We start from the raw sequence: 16,392 nt of genomic DNA, 5'->3' as shown, positions 1-16,392 counted from the left end.
GTCACCCAGGACACTAAAACCTTCACCCTGCGGTCACCCATGGACCGCCTCTCTTAGGACAGCAATTAGACACGGCACCCTCTGCTTTCTCCTTTTGATATTAGGAATTCTACTACATTCCTGAGCTTGTGCTATTTCCTCAGCCCACGATCCTAGTATATTCCTTGCCTTCCATCAAAGGGAAAGGTGACAGAGGCTGCTGCTGTGACATTTTAAAAATTAATGGAGATTACTGCTTTCCCCGGAAAGGCATCTGCCCCATTATCAACCAATCCCTTAAACTTCTGGAGAGAGGGGCACCCACTCGCCCAAGCTGCCTCCTAGCACCACCCCAGCTCTCACCATGACCTCCTGCCCTGCCTCTCAAGCTATAATCACTCCTACCCTTGGTTACACACTTTGATATAACAAGAACGATGTATTTGGCCTTTGTCCTCCTTCCTGGCACGCAGTGCCTAAAACTCTTGAAAATTCCTAGGCAATACAAGCACCTTTTGTTATATTTGGTTTTTGTCCTTAGAGCAGACAAGGGTGAAAGGAGCATGTTTTGTTATTTAAAACAAGCTCCCTTCTACCACACCTGAGTTCACATAATGGAAAGCCCCTAAGGAGGAGGGGCTGATCACCAGGGGAGCGAACTATGTGATTAGAGGGTTGGAACTTCAGCCCCACCCCCTGAGCTCTGTGGAGGGGAGAGGAGCTGGGGATTGGGTTCAACCACCAATGGCCAGTGATTTCATCATCATGCCCACCTAAGGAAGCTTCCTTAAAAACCCAAACTGAAGTGGTTCACAATTTCCAGGTTGGTAAACACACCGAGGTGTTGGGAAAGTGACAAGCCTGGAGAAGGCAGGGAAGCTCAGTGTCCCTGGCTGTTCCTGAATTGCACCCTTTATAATAAACAGATAAGAAGTAAGGCACTTTCCTGAGTTCTGTGAGCCATTCCAGCAAATTATTGTTCCTGAGGAGAGGGTGGTGGGAACCTCCAATTTATAGCTGGTTGGTCAGAAGGCCAGGTGACAACCTCGACTTGTGACTGGCATTTGAAATGGATGGGTGGGAGATAGACGGGCTGTGGTATGGGACTGAGCCCTTAACTTGTGGGGTCTGTGCTAACTCCAGGTAGTGTCAGAACTGCTTGGCGTGGAAAACCCACACATTTGTCTGAAGTGTTGTGAGTAGAGCAAAAAGAGGTTTTTTCCTTTTACACACAAATGTCATACATGTGTGTATATCTCTCTCTCAAAAACGTTTAGTATACTTCACAACTCCACTAAGATGTGTGACACCTCAAAAATTTCAAATCAATTTTCTCGGCTAATGCTATATAAATGGGAAATTTAGTTATGGGTCTGCCTGCAGGGTCTTCTTGTAGCTCTACTTGTTGCGTTCCTCTTTTTCACTCTCAAAATGAAATATTTTCTATACTCTTTAGGGCAACTTACACCATCCTTTCTAAAAATCTCCACTACCACCGCCCCAAAGTCTCCTTACTATGATGTCAAACCATCAGAGGACTGGGGCCGGCCAGGTGGCGCAGTGGTTAAGCGCACACGTTCCGCTTCTCGGCGGCCCGGAGTTTGCCGATTCGGATCCCAGGTGCGGACATGGCACCGCTTAGCAAAAGCCATGCTGTGGTAGGTGTCCCACGTATAAAGGAGAGGAAGATGGGCATGGATGTTAGCTCAGGGCCAGCCTTCCTCAGCAAAAAGAGGAGGACTGGCAGTAGTTAGCTCAGGGCTAATCTTCCCCCCCTCAAAAAAAGAGGAAAAAACAACAACAACAAAAACATCAGAGGACCAATTATTTAACCACTCTTTAAATTTTTTTTTATTTTACAATGCTTTGACATCCTGGGGGCCTTCCTCCATGCAGGGCTAGCTAGTTCCTAGGGTAACAACTTTTCTTGGAGCACAAGGTTCATATGCAAACCAACAATCCAAAGCCACACCCACCCACCTCATCTAACTCACACCCCAAGCCAACATTTCCCAGCCCTCAATCAACCCAGATCCAGCTTCTGGACCAAAGGGGACAGCCCCTAGTGCCCCAAAGTCCACCTGAGATATTCAAAGGACTCAATCCTAAACTGTCCCCTGCCCTGTCCTGCCTTTCCCACAGAAACCCCAATAAATGCTCTGGGTCATGCTTTCTTTCCCCTCATCCCGTTTTTCCTCCTGACCAACGCTGGTGCTTCCCCACGGGGCCCTGGGAGACAGTATGTCCCCTTCTTGAGAGCTCCAATAAGTTGTTCTTTCCAAAGCATTACCTCTCCCTGTCATCTGTTACTAAGTCACCTCCATAAAGTGAAATCCCACAGGTACAAATTGATACAGTGGGGATACTGTGAGAATTACATGAGTGGAACATGAACAGTATGTGAATGCTCCTGACATGTGGTCAGTGCGCAGTGCTCAAAAGCAGGAGTAACTGCTTTTCTTAAAAATGACTCACTTTTGGGACTTCATCAGACTAAAGAGCTTCTTCAAGGCAAGGGAAAACAGGATTGAAACAAAAAAACAGCTCACTAATTGGGAAAAAATATTTACAAGCCACTTATCCGACAAAGGGTTAATCTCCATAATATACAAAGAACTCACACTGCTTAACAACAAAAAAACAAACAACCCGATCAAAAAATGGGCAGAGGACATGAACAGACATTTCTCAAAAGAAGATATAGGGCTGGCCCCGTGGCCGAGTGGTTAAGTTCAGGCGCTCCGCTGCAGGCGGCCCAGTGTTTTGTTGGTTCGAATCCTGGGCGCGGACATGGCACTGCTCATCAAACCACGCTGAGGCAGCGTCCCACATGCCACAACTAGAAGGACTTACAACGAAGAATATACAACTATGTACCGGGGGGCTTTGGGGAGAAAAAGGAAAAAAATAAAAAAATCTTAAAAAAAAAAAAGAAGATATGAATATGGCCAATAAACACATGAAAAGATGTTCATCATCGCTAATCATCAGGGAAATGCAAATCAAAACTACACTAAGATATCACCTTACTCCCGTTAGATTGGCAAAAACATCCAAAACCAAGAGCAACAAATGTTGGAGAGGTTGTGGAGAAAAAGGAACCCTCATACACTGTTGGTGGGAAGGCAAACTGGTACAGCCACTATGGAAAACAGTATGGAGATTTCTCAAAAAGTTAAAAATAGAAATACCCTATGACCCAGCCATCCCATTACTGGGTATCTATCCTAAGAACCTGAAATCAGAAATCTCAAGAGTCCGTTGCACCCCTATGTTCATCGCAGCATTATTTACAATAGCCAAGACGTGGAACCAACCTACATGCCCAGAAACTGATGACTGGATAAAGAAGATGTGGTATATATAGACAATGGAATACTACGCAGCCATAAAAAAAGACAAAATTGGCCCATTCACAGCAACGTGGATGGACCTCGAGGGTATTATGTTAAGCGAAATAAGCCAGTCAGAGAAAGACGAACTCTATATGACTCCACTCATAGGTGGAAGTTAGTATATTGATAAGGAGATCTGATCGGTGGTTACCAGGGAAAAGGGGGGGTGGGGGGAGGGCACAAAGGGGGAAGTGGTGTACCCACAACATGACTAACAAAAATGTACAACTGAAATCTCACAAGGTTGTAATCTATCATAACATTAAAAAAAAAAAAAAAAAGACTCACTTTTTATTTTCCTTAGATTCCTTCAAAAAGGGAATCTTGCATCACTCTGGTAAATGGGAAACCGAGTCCCTTGCATTGATGGCAGGTCACCCTGAAAATGGAGCCATGCAATCAAAGCGATGTTGTTGAGGCCCAGGGGGCTCAGGCTGCCTGCTCAGCACTGTGAGCCTAAGGCTACTCTCTGTTGAAAAGGGGAAAGCAGGAACAGCTGGATGGGGTAGGGGAGTGAAGAAGGGGTGTTCTGAACCCAGGCTTTCCATCAACGACAATCAGGAAGCAGGAAAGAGAAGAAACAAAGGAGGGGCTTCCTCAGTGTGTCTCTCAATGCCAGCTAATGAAGCGTCCCTGCACACTCTGCAACAAGATTTCTGAAACAAGCTTTAGGTCAAGATAATTCTTTGGAGGGCGGGAAGGAATCTGTCCTGTTCATTATAAGGGTGTTCAGTGGCATTTCAGGTCTGCACCCACTAGATGTCAGTAGCGTCCACAGCCCAGGTGTGACAACCAAAAACACCTTCAGACATTGCTGAATTTCTTGTGGGGAGCAACATCACTGGCGGGTGAGAACCACTGGATCACAAGGTTATAAACAGGAAGGTGAGAGAAAGTGAGTGGGACTGGGGAGACCCTCCGTGAGATTTTGTGGCCTAGACACAGAGTGAGGTGGCGACGGTGCCAAGAAGGGGTAGCTGTATAAAGGGCTAAAATGCCTAAGAACACTCACCAGGCAGGCAGAACAGCAAGTGCACATGCAAACGTGCATGGGGAAACAGCAAGAAGCCAAGCAGAGCCGAAGCGGTGAACTCGGGGAGAGCAAGCGAAGATGAGTGAAGAGGTCTTCAGGACCAGATGGTGAACTTTTTATTTTAGAAAGTTGCCTTACAAAAATATTTAATCTATCAAACTTTTCTAATTCTGCTTTTTCTCTTCTCCTAGATACGCAACATAATCCCAGTTCTCTAAAACAAGCATGTCGTTCTCTAAGCCCTGGACATACAGCACTCCTCTCCCTCAAACTGAGTGGTCTACGGTGATTATCCTCAGGCTGAGAACACCTAAGCTGGTGTTTCTCGACAGTGGCACTCCTGACCTGTAGGCTGGGTAATTCTGTGTTGAGGGAGCTGTCCTGTCCACGTAGGATGTTTAGCATCTCTGGACTCTACCCACTAGAGGCCAATACCACCCACACCCAGGTGTGACAATCAAAATTGGCTGCAGACATTGACAAATGTCTCCTGCAGAGCAAAACCACCAAGTGTTGAGAAGCACTTCCCTAACTTTCCTCTCTTGTACTAGCAGAGGATCTCGGTCCTGGACTTAGGAAACAAGAGACGATTGTGACGGCTCACACGAGAATGAAGAAGCTCCATAACCGAGATCATGCTGCTTAGAACAATACCTGTTGGCACTGAAGGCAAAGGCCTCCTGGGGCCTGCCTGACTCACCCTCTTCCTGGAGAACATCCCAGCACTCACGGCCCTGCTAACTGGACTGCAGGGGACACCTGAGCCAACCAGGCTCAGTCGGGTCCCTCTCTGGAATGTGAAATAAGAACCTCAGACAGAGGCCAGTCTGTGCTGGGCCCTGGGGTGAGAGGTTCAGGAAAGGATGGGCTCAGGTGGCCACTCCTGCCCCAAGGATGCCCCAGAGAGCCCAGGAGCAGAGAAAGAAAGAGAAACAACATAAACATGCAAGGAAGCAGAGGCAAGGAACCTGGGGGCCACAGAGAGCAGGGACTGAGGCAGCCAGTCCTGCTGCAAACTCGCTGAGGAAAAAAAGCCATTCTGAAAAGACAGTGACATGAGCACACCCAGAGGGAGAAGCTAAGACAAGAGACTCAGAAGCCAGGGCATAATTGTGGTGGCTCCCAGTTCCTATGTCAGTGGCACCCAGGGCCCAACTGGAAATCCTGCCTTTAGATGCTGTAGAACACTGCCACTTCCTTCTGCAGCTTTCTAGGAGCCAAAGGGTCCTCTGTTTCTTGCCCAAAGAGACACAGGCAGACCAGGAAGGAAGATTTGAGTCTAGAAAATGACTGAAGCTGTTGGTGGTGGTGGGGCGGGGGGCGGCGGCGGCTTGCGCTCCTGAGGTCTTCTTGACCAGCTGAGATGGAGCCAGAGGTTGGAATGATGGAACCAGCAAGTCTGCCCCAATGGTGGAATGGGGACGTCTTACCCAGAGACACCAGGAGCCCACAGTTTTCTAGCATCACCTCCTGGTACAGAGTCCTCTGGGCCAGGTCCAGCTGCCCCCACTCCTCCTGGGTGAAAGTCACAGCCACATCATCAAAGGTCACAGACACCTGAAAAGTCAAATAGAGGCAGCAGTATTAACCTTGGGGCTGGTGGACGGGATCACAGCTTATCTCTGCATTGCTGGTAAAAATGCAGAGATCAAGGTCCTAATCCCTGACCACCTCCTGGGGGCCGAGCTCTGTGCTGGACTCAAGGTGGGGAGTGGTGGTCAATCCTTTGAACATAATCCAATAGTGTCAGAGAGAGAAGCTTCCTATGCAGGAGCCCTTGGAAAATGACACAAGACAGTGGAAATGACATGCAGACTGTGAGATGCAGACAGTAATGGCTCTAGGACATCAGAGGAATGAGAAAATGATGATAATATCAATGATGGTAACAGCAGCAGTACCTGAGCCTCACTGGTCTTGCTAGTTGCCTGCCCCACGCTGAGGGCTTCACATTTTGGTTAAACTAACTAAAAGTCCCCAGTTCTTAAGTCAACCTCCTGTGGTTTGCATTCAAACTCTTGAAACCCTGACACTTGTCAGCTCAGTTGGAGCTTGGAGACACCACTTCATTTCTCTGAGCCTGGATTTCTGGATCAATACAATTATAGTTCCCACTTCACCAGTAACAGTTGTGAGATTTAGACCGAAATGCCTGCTGTGCTTCGAGATTTTCATTAATTCTCCCACAGCCCCTGAGGTCAACATTTCATCAACTCCAGGCCACAGTTCTGAGGCTACGGGAGCTCCACCCATTCACCCAGTCTCCAGTCTGACAAACCAGGGGCAAGATACTAACACAGGTTACTCCAGCACAGGGTCTAAAAGAGTACCCGACATTCCCTCATTATCAAAGTGAATACACAGAAAGGAGATTGTGAAGCATTTACACCAATTCTCGGTGTGAAATCCATTTGTCACCCCTGCAAATATTTCTGCAAACACGGACAAAGGAGAAGAGCTCTCATCACTGAACTCACAGGAGAGGCACCTGGAGGGGTGGCACCTACCTGGGTAATGGCAGGGCCTGAACCAACTCCCCATGCCGCCTGGTCCCCTGGGTCCTCAGACTCCCAGGGAGATTGCCCAATGAACCATTAGCCTTTTTTTCCTTCCTGAGTCCTGACAACACTTACCCCTGAGACCAGGATACTTCAGGACCATGGAGCACAAACAGCCAAAGACAACACAGACTTCAGCCATGAGAATAAGGGCCTCTAACAAGCCACAGTATCTGTCTGGCTGATGGTGGGTGGAACATCCTGCAAAAGGCCACCCAATCTCGCCTTCCCAAGACACATCTCAGCAGCTGGAGGAACCATGGCGACCTCACAAGACCTCCTGAGCCTCCTTAAACCACCACTATACCTTGCCTTTGTCCGTGCACTTCTCTCTGCCTGGAAAACCCTGTCCCCCCTTTCCCCGGGCACCTGTCGGAAGGACAGGCGGGCCAGGGTGGATCCTTGCAGTACTTGGTGGGGGTTGGGATTACTCTAAGCACGATGGGAACCCTGGAGGAAGCATCAGACAGCCGTCCAACAACTTACGGAGCATCTGGCAGAGCCCAACACCATTTAGAACAAGGGACAAACTAAGCGATAAACCAGCTGCGCGTGCCGAGACGACACCTTCGAAGGTAAGGCCGGTCGGCGTCCTGGCTCCCGGGCCCTTGGGGAACCGTCCCCACCCTCGCAGAGACCAACTCCGAAGTCGCCGTCCACTTACGCGCGTCTGAGCGCTGGGCGACGCCGCCATCGTGGGACCCTGAGGGGCGAGCGAGGCCGGGGGAACAAGCACCGGGCGGCCCGCTGACCCTCGCCGGGGACCTCGGCCGACTGACGCACCCCGAGCCGCGGAGTCCTTCTGGAAAAGGTGCCCGAGACCCCCGGCGCCGCCCTTGGCGACAGCGGGGAGGGGACGCGGCCGCAGAACCCCCGAGGTGCCGCGCCCGGCGTGCGACTAAGGGACACGCACGGTATACGGAGTCGCGGCCCGTACAAAGGCGCGACGGTGACTCCTGGCCTCCTGCCCTGCTCGGTCGCGACCGAATGCCTGAGAAGCGTCGCCGGGTTAGCCCCCAGCAAAACACCGCCCGCCGGGACCGAACCACAGACGCAAATGGCGTCCGCGGTCGAAAACCCGGAAGTCCCGCCCTCATACGTGGGCCGCAGGAAACGCCCCTGTCCCGGGCCGTCATTGGCCAGAGCCCGCCTTAGACGCACGATGCACAGCCTCCTGGGTAATGTAGTTTCCCCCGTCTCTACCCAACTTCGCGAGGTGGGCCGTAACCAGGCAATCGTCCTCGGCGCAGGTGGCTCACGAGGAACTGATAGCCGCCCGGCCCCGCCCCCTTACACAGGGCGCAACTCAGGAGGAGCAGCCGGCAACGGGACCGGTGCTTTCTGTGTCTGGGAGATTGAGGCTCGGGATGGGGGCACGTTTGCCCAGGGTCAGGGCCAGTGCAAGGGTCCGGAACCCTCGGCTCGCGGCTGCCTTGGTTACTTCCTCTTCCTTTACCTCCTCCTCTCCTGGGAGGACCAAAAAGTAGCTTTAAAGTCTTCAAGAGTAGGATGCCGGAAGACAGCCTCGTGCGTGGCGCGCTCACTGATGGCTGCCCCTTGGGCCGCCTTTGACTCAGAGCCTCTTTCTTGTGACGCATGAACTTCTGAGTCACGTGGTTGACCCTGATTTCCCCCCCCCCCCACCCGCCCCCCAAGAATGTATTTGCTCTCCTTTGAGGTGGGGAGGCCACGAGTGGAGGAGGCTTGGAGGAAAATTCAAAATCTGGTTTCAAGCATGGCCAATTTGGAATGTCTATGAGATCACAAAGCCTGTGTCACGGAGACTTTTCAACTATGACTGAAGATTGGGAGAGAGTTCTAGCCTGGATATATAAATTTGGGAGTTGTTAGTGTACGCTGTTATTTCAAGTCGTGATAGGTGAGACCAAAAGGAATGGGTGTAGTCTGGAGAAGATAATGGACAGAGCATGAACCCGGGACGACCCGACTTCGTTAAGTGATTGATGACAAGAAACCAGCAAACTCACATTAGGGGTTATAACGTCCACCCAGAGGTACAGGACGTGATATTAGAAGTCACCATTGGTAATTTTTTTTCATAACTGTGGAGCTGAGAAGAAAATGCATCTTTCGTGATTTAAGGATGCATATGAGATTGAGAAATGAAATCAGGGAGTGCAGAATATACCCTTAAGAGATTTTTGCTTTTGAGGAAGATTAGCCCTGAGCTAACTACTGCCAATCCTCCTCTTTTTTTGCTGAGGAAGACTGGCCCTGAGCTAACATTCATGCCCATCTTCCTCTACTTTATATGTGGGACACCGACCACAGCATGGCTTTTGCTAAGCGGTGCCATATCCACACCCGGGATCCAAACCGGCAAACCCCGGGCCGCCGAGAAGTAGAATGTGCCAACTTAACCTGCGCCACTAGGCCGGCCCCTCCCTGGGTCTTTAGTTACACTCATTTGTAAATATTTGTTTCTTTAACCTCTGACTCCCCGATTCTTACACCCAAATAGAAGTTGCAAATTGTGAAAGTCCAGATGTCCTCAAGCTGGGCTCCCACTAAATTTGGGGCTAATCACAGGAACTTGAAGTTCTTTTACAGAGAAACTAATATCCAGAGAATATCAAGAAATGGAAGCTTCCCAGGACCAACTCCTCGGCTTCCTGATGCCAGAGTCTACATTCCACCATGGAGATAATAGCCAAGGACACTCACCTGAGAAATTGTTTGTCTCCTCTGCTGGAAGCAGCCCCAGACACAGGCCAAAGGGAAAATGCTGACCAAGAGGGCCATGGCCCCCCTCCCCTACCTAGAACCCCCAATAAAAACCCCTACCTGGGGGGTCAGCCCGGTGGCACAGCGGTTAAGTTTACGCATTCTGTTTTAGTGGCCCAGGGTCCGCCGCTTTGGATCCCAGGTGCAGACAAGGCATCGCTTGGCAAAAGCCATGCTGTGGCAGGCAGCCCACAAAGAAAGTAGAGGAAGATGGGTACGGATATGAGTTCAGGGTCAGGCTTCCTCAGCAAAAAGAGGAGGATTGGCAGCAGATGTTAGCTCAGGGCTGATCTTCCTCAGAAAAAAAACCCCCAAAACGAACAAAAAACCCCTACCTGTTTCTTAATGGGGAGCTAGCAATTCTTGAGGCAGTAACCCTTGCTTTGCTCCCTCTGCCTGGCAAAGTAAAGCCTTTCCTTTTCATTCAAGGCTCTGTTCTCGTTATTTGGATTGGCATTGGGTTCAGAGACTGAACTTTTGGTAACAGTAGTGTAGATCGTATTGTTTTTAATTTTAAATTCCACTTATGGGGGGCTGGCCCCATGGCCAAGTGGTTAAGTTTGTGCTATCTGCTTCGGCAGCCCAGGGTTTCGCCAGTTTGAGTCCTGGGTGCAGACATGGCACTGCTCATCTAAGCCATGCTGAGGAGGCGTCCCACATGCCACAACTAGAAGGACCCACAACTAGAAATACACAACTATGTACTGGGGGGCTTTGGGGAGTAAAAGGAAATATAAAATCTTAAAAAAAAATTCCACTTATTCATTGCTGGTGTATAGGAAAGCAATTGACTTTTGTACATTAACCTTGCATCCTGCAACCTCGCTGTAATTGTGTATTCGTTCTAGGAGTTTTTTGGTTGATTCTTTTAGATTTTCTACGTAGATGATCATGTCATCTACAAATAAAGACAGTTTTATTTCTTCCAAATCTGTATAAAAATGGAATATCTTATGATATATTATTGTCTGGACCTTGCTTTTTGACTCAACATTATGTTACTCTGATTCACCTATTTGTTTTCACAGCTGTATAATTTTCTGTCCTATGAATATATCACAACGTATTGTGACCAGTCTGCTCTCAATGGGCACTTGGATTGCTTGCAGATTTTTTGCTGTTGAGAACAGTGCTTTAGGGAACATATAGAAAAGTTTCCCTTCAGTGTATAATCAGGATGAGAATTGCTGCATCATGAGAGAGTATTCAAATTTTCAGTTTTGAAAGATAATGCCAAGTTGTTTTCCAAAAGTTTTGGAAGAAACAAGAGATTGTCGGTGTTGTAATCCAATGTACACATCAGGATAGATGCGGAGAGGGCTGATGGCCACTCTGAGTTTATAACCAGCTTTTCAATATACACATAGCTTACAGCTGTTAAACATACACAGGTGTTCTGGACAATGTAATTAGCGGATGCCAAGAATTCTTAGTGATTTCTCAAGGAGCCCTCCCTCGGCCTCTGTTTTGATATTATCATGTTTTTGCTGTGTTCGTATATTTTATCTTGGAGCATGCTAGGCCTCCTAGGCAACGGCCCCTCCTGCTCCTGATATCCTGTCTCCATCTGTGCCCCTGGAAGACCGGTGCCTGGCTTAGGTTGCCTCCCCATGGAGGTCTTACCCGTCATTGGCTAACCGGCCTTCTCACCTCTGGATCACAGTTTGTTGGCAAGCCTTTTCCAGTGATTATTAACCCTTCCTGCGTCAGGGGCAGCTACAGAGATGTCATTAATTCACGTCTCCAATACTTGGAATTGTCACATTTCTCATATTTTACCAACAAAATCAGTAAATGGAATTGCATGGTGGCCTTGATTTCATTTCCCAGATACTGATGAGGTTGAGAATTTGTCTATCTTTTCTAATTGTTTCCTCTCTTTTGAAACGTAATGTAGTCTCCTCAAGCTCAGAGATTTTCACTGATGAAAATTTTAGGGAATATTTTTCATCATGGCCAACAATTTTCAAAAGACTGTTTTTAAAAAAAAGAAGTTCCAATGACACATTGCTTGGGGGGCCAGCCTGGTGGTGCAGCAGTTATGTTCGCACGTTCCACTTTGGCGGCCCGGCGTTCACCAATTCGGATCCTGGGTGTGGACATGGCACTGCTTCACAAGCCATGCTGTGGTAGGTGTCCCACATATAAAGTAGAGGAAGATGGGCACAGATGTTAGTTCAGGGCCAGTCTTCCTTAGCAAAAAAGAGGAAGATTGGCGGCAAATGTTAGCTCAGGGCTAATCTTCCTCAAAAAAAAAAAGACAAGTTTCTTGGTCATGACTGGCTCATTTATTCCAAAGAATCTTTATCTTTATTTTGTTTTCCATGTGTACTCTTCAGCAGTAAAACAACAGTTCGAATATTTTCAACTCAAATAAAGGTTTAAAAAATTGGAAGAATTTAAACAGAATTTGTGATGATGAAAATTCCATGGTTCATAATGATGCTTTTCTAAAGTAAAGTGTTTTAAAAATACATTCAGATTGACCATTTAATCAGTGATGCTTTTCAGAAGGCTATCAAAAGGGTTAAGTAGGGGTTGACCCGGTAGCACAGTGGTTAAGTTCTCAGGTTCTGCTTTGGTGGCCTGGGGTTGGCCAGTTTGAATCCCAGGTGAGGACCCATACACGACTTGTCAAGCCATGCTGTGACAGGCGTCCCACACAAAATAGAGAAAGACAGGCATGGATGTTAGTCAGTGCCAGTCTTTCTCAGCAAAAGGAGGAGGATTGGTGGCAGATGTTAACTCAGGACTAATCTTCCTAAAAAAAAGAAGGGTTAAGTAGTTTTTCCAAAGTCATACAGAGCTTAAGTAATAGAGCTGATATTCAAAGTGATGTGGCTGGCACCAGTGTCTGTATTCATAACCACTGCACTATATTTCCTACCCAGTGTTGCAAATATTTTTCCATATTTTTAAAGTATTTCATTTTTATCTTTAAATTCCAAAGATTTTGAAATTTCTATTGCCAATGTGAATGGGATCTACTTTTATGTATGTTGTGAACTATTGCTGTGGTCTTGTAAGAGAGCTATTACTATTGTAGAAATAAATATTTTTGTAAGAAAGCTATTAATATTGTAGAAATATATATTTATTGATAAGAAGGGTATCCAATATATTGATACATAAAAAATAGCTCAGCAAACTATATATACATATCTCGTGAGAACTGCAGAATTCTCAGTATACAGCAACCTCCATCCAAACTTCTGCACTAAGAAACTTGACCAAACTCTAAGATGGTTTCTAGTAGCTTACTGCTGTGTCCCTAGGCCTGTGCTGCAATTCATCTATAAAGGTCTGTCAAAGGCCCCAAACAGCATCCCTATCTGCCACTGAGACTTTAAGCACCATTGGATTTACTGGGTCATATGACCCAAGTGGAAGAGCAGTTTGCACGGCAACTTGGACCAGTTGGAGAGCCTTCCCTTGCTCTGGACCCCACTCAAAACTAGCAGCTTTTCAGGTCACTCCATAAATGGGCCGGAGTAACACATCCACATGAAGGATATGCTGCCTCTTTCTTGGTTGTAGAGATGCAATAGATGCGACAACTTAATTGTTCACCTTAGAAGGGATGTCTTGATGTGACCCACACCACTGGACCCCTAGAAGTTTCGCTGAAGTAGAAGGCCCTTGAATTTTCATTGGATTCATTTCCCACCCTCTGTCATGCACATGTCTTACCAGTAAGTCTAGAGTAATTGCTACGTCTCATTCACTAGGTCCAATCAGCACAAAGGCATCAATGTAATGGACCAGTATGATATCTCATGGAGGGGAAAAGTGATCAAGATCCCTGTGAACTGAATTATGCCATAAGGCTAGACAGTGGATATATACCTGAGGTAGGACAGTGAAGGTGTATTGCTGGCCTTGTCAGGTGAAAGCACTATTTTTGGGGGGCCTTATGGACAGGGATGGAGAAAAAGGCATTTGGCAGATCACCAGCTGCATACTAAGCACCAGGGGATGTGTAAATTTGCTCAAGCGATGAGACCATATCTGGTACAGCAGCTGCAGTTGGAGGCATCCTCTGGTTAAGCTTATGATAATTCACTGGGATTCTCCAAGATCCATCTGTCTCCTCCACAGGCCAAATAGAATAGTTGAAAGGGAATGTGGTGGGACTCATCACCCTTCATCTTTCAAGTCCTTGACGGTGGCATCAATCTCTGCAGTCTCTCCAGGAATGTGATGTTGCTTTAGATCTATTATTTTCCCAGGCAGAAGCAGTTCTAATGGCTTCCACTTGGCCTTTCCCACCGTGAAAGCTCTCACTCCATGGGTCGGGGAACCGATGTAGGGATTCTGCCAGCTGCTAAGTACATCTATTCCAATTATGCATTCCGGAACTCTGGAACTAAACACAGGATGGGTTTGGGGACCCACTGGGCCCACTGTGAGGTGGACCTGAGCTACAACTCCATTGATCACCTGGCCTCCATAAGCTCCACTCTGACTGGGGGACTAGTGACATTTTGGGTCTCCTGGAATTAGTGTCAGTTCAGAGCCCGTGTCCAGTAGTCCTAAAAGTTCTGATTATATATTTTTCCACAATATATAGTCACGCTGGTAAAAAGTCCTTTTGGGCAAGGCTGGGAGAGAGACTAACAGAATAAATTTTCTGTAGTGTACTGGGGTTTTCCTCAAGGGGACCCAGCCTCCCTTCATTCAAGGTGTTCTGTGCCTGTAAACTGGCTCAAGTCTGGGAATTGATTGAGGGGCCATGACTCTCTGTTTTTATGATTTGAGTTAGATTTTGTTCATTTGACCTAGAACTTTTCTGCTTATACAGATAAGTAAAAATCTAGTAGGCTTCCAGGGGCCCGCCTGGTGGTGTAGTGGTTAAGTTTGCACACTCCACTTTGGCGGCCCAGGGTTCATGGGTTCAGATCCTGGGTGCGGACGTACACACTGCTCATCAAGCCATGCTGTGGCAGCATCCCACATTTGGGGAAAAAAAAGAGGAAGATTGGCACAGATGTTAGCTCAGGGCCAATCTTCCTCACACACACACACACAAATTTAGTAGGCTTCCTATCTATTTCACTTCCAGGAACTCTATGATTAACTAGCCAACACCCTAAGTCTGCACACTCCAGACTGCTGATTTGCTGCTTTGAAGCTGCTGTCCGTTACAGTAATCACGCCCACCTTGCCTTTGACATTGAGTGCCACCACTTGGCCCTTGCCGCTCCAGAATCCAATTACTCCCATTGCATTTAGGTTTTCCAACTGAGTGGCTGCAGTTCCCACTGTATGGTCTGGCCTGCAGAGAAGAGTAATCTCACAGAGGTCTTTGAGGATCCCCAGCCTTCTCTCACAAATTTATTTCTCAAAGTATTGGTAAAAAGTATGTCTTTTGGGCCCTCCTAGTGTAGGTAAATAGGTCTTAAATGAGAAATCCATAACATCAAATCTTCCTAAGCCTTTGAATCCCCTCCCCTACATTTATTTATTTATTTTTTGAGGAAGATTAGCCCTGAAAAACATCTGCTGCCAATCCTTCTCTTTTTGCTGAGGAAGACTGGCCCTGAGCTAACATCCGTGCCCATCTTCCTCTGCCTTATATGTGGGACAACTACCACAGCATGGCTTGCCAAGTGGTGCCATGTCTGCACCCGGGATTCGAACCAGCGAACCCCGGGCTGCTGAAGCAGAACATGCACACTTAACGGCTGCACCACCGGGCTGGCCCCCCACATTTATTAAAAATCAAAATTCAACTGAGTAAATTTGAAGATCTAATTAGCTTTATTAAAGGATTCATGAATTGAGCAGTGTCCCATCTAGTGAATAAAAGGGAGCTTTGAGGAGCTGTGCAACGTGAAGTCTCTTATAGGCAGCAGGAAGGTGGGACAAGGAAACAAAAGAAGAATTATTTCAGGCAAACACCTTCCCTTAGGGGGAAGAGCAAGGTGTCTTATCATGCAGATTACCTCACTAGTGTTGATCAGGAAAGTCCAGACTGATTGGTTTAAAATTCCAGTCCTGAGAGAGGCTGAGACTGCAGTTAGGTGAGGTATTAATTCTTGGTGGGGCTTAACAAAAGTGACTCCATTTTGGGTTTGTTGATTCTTTTTAACCCATTAAACCATGGGAGGTTGGGCATTTCCAGTTCACTCATGGTGGGCCACCTTTTGGTCCATGGTTCAGTCAACCAACCAACCAACCGAACTGTGACTGCCCTTTCTAACCTCCTGAGCTGCACCATTAAGTGCAGAATCTCTCCTCTGAGCCCATGTTGATAGATTCAGCCTGATTCCAACTTTCTGTCCCCTCCACCATTATCCCACACCCTTAGTATCCATTTTCACACGTGCTCCCCAGATTTCTGCTCGTATAAATCGGAAATGGCAAACAGTTCTTTTGGAATGTAGTGCACCTCATCGCCGGTCGCTCTTTGTAGCTCACCTTTAGGGGCCTGATGGGACTTGAGTCTAGTGATGGGTCTAAAAGCAAAGACAGGTGGTGAGGTGGGTCCTGAGGAGAATCAGCATTGTCTTCCATGGCGACTGCCTCAGGGGAGGCCATTACTGTTTCCTAAGGCGATGCAGGGTTAATTCCTTCAGAGGTGGAAAGGCGCGTCACTGGGGTGGCAGGCCCTTCCACTAGGGGAGGAGAGACCTTTATGCTGGCAAAGAAGACTCATCAGAATTTAGTCTCAATGTCCCCA

The 16,392-nt window shown here is 47.5% G+C and overlaps 1 protein-coding gene across 2 annotated transcripts in view; it reads right to left on the bottom strand.

Annotated features, from left to right (window-relative positions):
• Positions 1 to 8,722, bottom strand: part of ZNF805 (zinc finger protein 805) — a 69,933-nt gene extending 61,211 nt beyond the window's left edge. Inside the window, exons 1-2 of one of the 2 annotated variants that reach the window (XM_005596579.4) lie at positions 8,422 to 8,722; positions 5,838 to 5,964 (exon numbers count right to left, since the gene is read on the bottom strand). In XM_005596579.4, coding sequence (XP_005596636.1) covers positions 5,838 to 5,871 — 34 coding nt within the window. In that variant the 5' untranslated portion in view covers positions 5,872 to 5,964; positions 8,422 to 8,722. Of the gene's footprint in view, positions 1 to 5,837; positions 5,965 to 7,629; positions 8,055 to 8,421 lie in introns of those variants that run through there. The other variant, XM_005596578.4, reaches the window with a different exon arrangement.
• Between the last annotated feature and the right edge of the window lie 7,670 nt (positions 8,723 to 16,392).

This window comes from Equus caballus, chromosome 10, assembly GCF_041296265.1.
Source record: "Equus caballus isolate H_3958 breed thoroughbred chromosome 10, TB-T2T, whole genome shotgun sequence".
Classification (NCBI taxonomy): domain Eukaryota; kingdom Metazoa; phylum Chordata; class Mammalia; order Perissodactyla; family Equidae; genus Equus; species Equus caballus.
This window is presented reverse-complemented; position numbering and strand designations above follow the sequence as displayed.